Raw genomic sequence first — 4,930 nt, 5'->3', positions numbered from 1 at the left:
GCAGCATTTTTTTATTTTTTATTTTTTTAGTTAGAGTTTGTTACTAGTTAGAATAAAATAAAAAGACACGTATCTTACATTGTTTCGGTCAGATACATCCACACACACTGCTATCAAAACTCAATATGCTTATGTCCGGTCCCACTCAAACCACAGCCACTAACCACCCCTGATAGATTTAAATGTATGTTAAAAGAATTAAACTAAATAATGTTTTTAATAAATCAACATCATTTATTAATTGGTGAAAACATTCTTAACATTAGACCAGCATTTTTTACTTTAAAATTAGGTTATACAAACTTCCTTCTAATCATATGTTCATGTTTTTGCAGTGGACAATCAACAGTTCAAACTATTCATCATTTGTAAATTTTTATAAATGTTTACTAATCGTTTAGTAGCTTTATGGGCATTGGACATTTAGCTGGTGAAACAACATTTGTGTAAAGGGTGGTTAGTTCATTTTAGGGAAATGATTGCTAAAGGCATAATACAAGGTGTAATTTGGGTTCAAAACATGTTTTTATTGCCTCAACACTTATATTAGTATACTACTGTATGTCACTGAACAGAATGTTTCTTGACTCATAACATCAACAGGAGAAAACAAATACATTTTTCAAGAAAACTGTTTTTCATTTATCAAAACAATGTATATAAACAGACTGAACAGTGTTCCCTAATAGTTATCAAATTGAAACCCTGTACTTCTGACTCTTTAACCAAATCTTAAACCTGTCCCTAATCTTAACCGTATCATACCTCAATAGAAGCAAAAGTGATGTGCATTAACAAAATCTGTAACTTACGTATTAACGTGTTAACATCATTTGTAGATTTTTAATAAGTTCATGATCATATGAACTGAAAGTTTAATGACATTAAAAAAATAAATAAAAAAATAATAATTCTGGTAATGTTTAGTAAGGTTATTAGTCAACCATAACAAGAACATTATCTCATGTTTCTAACTGTTTTAATATATATTAACTAGCAATACGTTAAGAATTATGTAATGCATGTTAATGATTTATTAATGAAAATGCAATAAACTTGTACAATCGGCTAGCTAAATAAATAAAATAGATTTTCAAAGTTTAGGATATAAACATTTAGGATAGAAAACATTTAGGATATTTTGATTGAATCAAAGAGCAGATTTATCATGTGAAATTATCTGAATTTAATAAATCAATCTATTTATTTATTGTTTGTCCTTGAAAAAAAAAATACATATTTGCATTGTTAATACATGTCATTTTTCAGTAGGACTTTGATGTACCCATCATGTTTTGCTTTGTATTTTGTTCAGGCTTAAGCAGGATAATATAACATTTAGGTACAAATATGCAGAAAAGCAAACCAAAGCTTGAGGCTAAAATGGCAAATATCTCTACAGCTACAGTAAATTTTCCAGGAGAACTGACATAAGCTGGAATAAATGTTATCCATACAGCACAGAATATTAGCATACTGAATGTGATGAATTTTGCTTCATTAAATTTATCAGGCAGCTTACGGGCCAGAAAAGACAGAATGAAGCACAAGATAGCCAGCAGGCCGATATAACCTAGCACAGCCCAGAAACCTATAATAGAACCCAGACTGCACTCAAGAATGATCTTTTCCTTATAATATTTCATATTTTTGTAAGGAAATGGGGGAGATATTATTAGCCAAAGCACACATATAAGGACCTGTGTAAGTGTAAAGGTAAGAACGCTGAGTCGTTGTTGTTTAGGCCCAAACCATTTCATAATATTACTTCCTGGAAGTGTAGCCTTGAAGGCCATTAAAACCACTATTGTTTTCCCCAGAACACAGGAGATACAGAGGACAAAAGTGATCCCAAATGCTGTGTGACGCAACATACAGGACCACTCTGTGGGACGACCAATGAAAGTAAGTGAACAGAAGAAACAGAGAGTAAGTGAGAAGAGCAGCAGAAAGCTTAGTTCTGAGTTGTTGGCTTTTACTATGGGGGTGTCCTTCTTGTTGTAAAATAGGATGGCCACCAGTGCAGTTATTCCCACTCCAAACAGTGAGAAAAAGGCTAGCACAATACCCATAAATTCTGTAAATGAGAGAAACTCTACAGTCTTTAACACACATTTATTTTTCTCAGCATTAGACCAGTATTCTTCTGGGCACTGCTTACAGTTAATTGAATCTGGTAAGGAAGTTGTAAGCACAAGTTAGAGAAAAGGGAAAATAATTTTAATGATCAACATTTAAAGAGCAACTCACCAGTTTTCTTCAGAACTTTAAGATGGAGAGAAGATTACCTGTCTCATTACTGATTTCTCCTTCAGCACATGGAATACAGTCATAACAGCAGACAGGTCTTCCTTTCTGTGCAGCCTTCCTAGTGCCTGGAGGACAGCTCTCACTGCACACAGATCGTGGCTTCTGCATGTAAGTTAGTAAAAAAATTATTTATATATATATATATATATATATATATATATATATATATATATATGTGTGTGTGTGTGTGTGTGTGTGTGTGTATGTATGTGTGTGTGTGTGTGTGTGTGTGTGTGTGTGTGTGTGTGTATGTGTAAGTATATTAGTAATTGTGATCACAGAATTTTGTGACTTTTACTGTCACTTTGTTCAAAACTCAAACTCAACTTTATTTTTTATTCTGTCCTAAATTAATAATTTATTTATGCCTTTTATAAAGGGGAGTACAAGTATTTACTCCTTAGTTTTTGATATGACCCTTAATATGAAATAACCCTATATCAGAAACAGGTTATTGGCATTTACCTTAAGCTTTCCTCCAGCCCAAATTATATTTTTAGTATCTAACTGCAAGCGTTGGTGAGGGGGAAGTGAGGCATCATAAAATCCCACAGATTTAAACTGGAATGATCCATCAGATTCCTGTTGCCAGTTTACAACTTCATACTGGGCTACTGCACCACCACTGCTGTCAAACCACACATGATCACCCATCTTTGTGGTGAAATTGACTTTTTTCATAGCCTCAACCATCTAAGCATAAAAAAACACATTTTTGATGAAACATTTAATATACTATTAAAATTAAAAAAACATTAAAAAAATAATTGCCCCAGTTCTATTTTGATCTCCTTCCGTCTTTTATCTTTTACCTGCCATGGCTGTATTGTCAGGCTTTTCTCACAACCTTTTTTTTCTTTGCACTTCATAAGACTGTGTAGTGCATGAGCTGCAGCATAAACTGCTTTATAGACATTGTATTCATATCTTAGTTCAGGTACATTTTCATTGTTTTTTTTTAGTGCAAGTAGCTCCTCATATCTGCTGCAATCTGCATATTGAGAAAAATTCCCTTCAGTCTGTGAGCATGGAATAGCTGTATCCCAGAATTCTTTTAGAAGATAATCTGCAAACCCTTGAATATTGATTTTTCTCACTGCAAATCCCAGGGACCCTCCCAGTGAATGAAAGCTATTTGGATTGATATAATTTGTTGTAGTTATCCATGACTCCACACCAATCATTTGAAAGCCTGCAATTTTCTGAATACTTAACTGATCAATAAGTAAGCCCATCTCAACAAATGAAACAAATGCAACAATCACTTTTGCTGTGCCTTTTTTAATTGTGTCTACTACTTTTTTGAGTTTTTCTGTCTCTGTTCGGTAGAATTTCACAGAGTACTCCACACAAATCTCCTCCTCCTGGGCTATTTTCAGAAAAACGGCCATCCCATAGTTTCCATAGTCAGTGTCACTGTTCACAGCTCCCACCCAAGACCAGCCAAAGTGCTTGACTATATTTACAAGTGCACTACTCTGGTGGTAATCACTAGCAATAGTCCTGAAGAAAGAGGGGTAATCTTTCCTATTACTGAGACATTCACATGTGGCGGAGGGACTTATCTGAAAAAAAAGCACATGTAACAATAATACAGTCATAATATGGTAACTGTAAAACATTTAAAGTTTTTGTTCCTTACCACTGGAATTTTAAAAGGTCCTGTAGTTCTGGACAGAATCACTGTGGCAGATGATTCGGTTTCTCCTATGATAGCAGGTAAAGGAGGTTGTCCGTTGCATCTGTCACCTGATTCAAAATCCAGACCATTCATAAGTCCCATAGTTGCACTCATGGTAGACAGTCTTGAACCACATGTATCATAAATGTGATATCCAATAGAAAAATTTGGAAGCAAAGTTTCATTTCTGTTAATCTCATTGATAGTGAAGATCATTACTTGAGCCAGAAGAAAATTTCTCAGATTCACACTGTAAAAACAAACAACGTATAAGATATAATGCAATTTTGAAGCATGATAGAATTCCAGATGTTCCAGATGGACATTTTGCTGTTAAAAATATTTTGTAGATATGCTGCTTCTATATAACTTAATAATAATAATAATAATAATAATAATAATTATTATTATTATTATTCTTTTTTAATGTATATAACATTTAAAATGAATTTGAAAAATATATACAATTGTATAGAATTTTTGTGACAAACCTTGAGCATAACAGAAGTTGAGGTTTTTGAGTAAACTCAAAAGAAGGTAATGTTTCCTTTCTGTGGACAGGAAAAATTCCTCCAATACTTACATCTCCATCCTTGGAAAACAGCGGGTACTTAGAGTCTCCCATGGTTTGACAAGGAGTGTTTTCCACCTTTGCATGTAGTTGATGGAAAAGCAGGAGTGTGTATAGAAATAGAAACATCCCAATGATTGAGCTCCACAGTGAATACCAAATGCAAATGATCTGATACAGCATTTGTACTCTTATAGACACTGATATGTTTGAATGATTGAGAACATAGCCAATGATCTCACAGGACAGTAAATTAACCAGGTCAAGCAGACCTGTGGTAAAAATAGGGTAATTTGAAAGGTTTTTTTTGTGTGTGTGTGTTTTTCTTTTGTCAGTAGGTAGATAGGTATTTATTTGTTTATTTATTC

General features: G+C 33.5%; 1 protein-coding gene across 1 annotated transcript; it reads right to left on the bottom strand.

The window, feature by feature from the left end:
- Positions 1–1,265: 1,265 nt before the first annotated feature.
- LOC132155623 (extracellular calcium-sensing receptor-like) lies at positions 1,266–4,698 on the bottom strand. The gene is made up of 6 exons (XM_059564360.1): positions 4,483–4,698; positions 3,953–4,241; positions 3,123–3,875; positions 2,776–3,003; positions 2,289–2,412; positions 1,266–2,173 (listed from the first exon to the last, which is right to left on the bottom strand). Exons 1-6 carry the CDS (start codon positions 4,689–4,691, stop codon positions 1,266–1,268), a joined length of 2,511 nt encoding a protein of 836 aa, XP_059420343.1. The 5' UTR covers positions 4,692–4,698.
- Between the last annotated feature and the right edge of the window lie 232 nt (positions 4,699–4,930).

This window comes from Carassius carassius, chromosome 13, assembly GCF_963082965.1.
Source record: "Carassius carassius chromosome 13, fCarCar2.1, whole genome shotgun sequence".
In the NCBI taxonomy this organism is placed as follows: Eukaryota; Metazoa; Chordata; class Actinopteri; order Cypriniformes; family Cyprinidae; genus Carassius; species Carassius carassius.
Note: the sequence above shows the minus strand (reverse complement) of the source record. Positions and strands in the feature narration are given on the sequence as shown.

Bases quoted from the DNA above. Each gene is read 5' to 3' on its own strand.
- LOC132155623 (XM_059564360.1), bottom strand. From the start codon at position 4,691: ATGTTTCTATTTCTATACACACTCCTGCTTTTCCATCAACTACATGCA. The intron at 3,004-3,122 runs GTAAAAGATAAA...TTTTATGCTTAG, and splicing joins TGACAATACAGCCATGGCAG to ATGGTTGAGGCTATGAAAAA. The intron at 2,413-2,775 runs GTAAATGCCAAT...ACTTACATGCAG, and splicing joins GGGCTGGAGGAAAGCTTAAG to AAGCCACGATCTGTGTGCAG.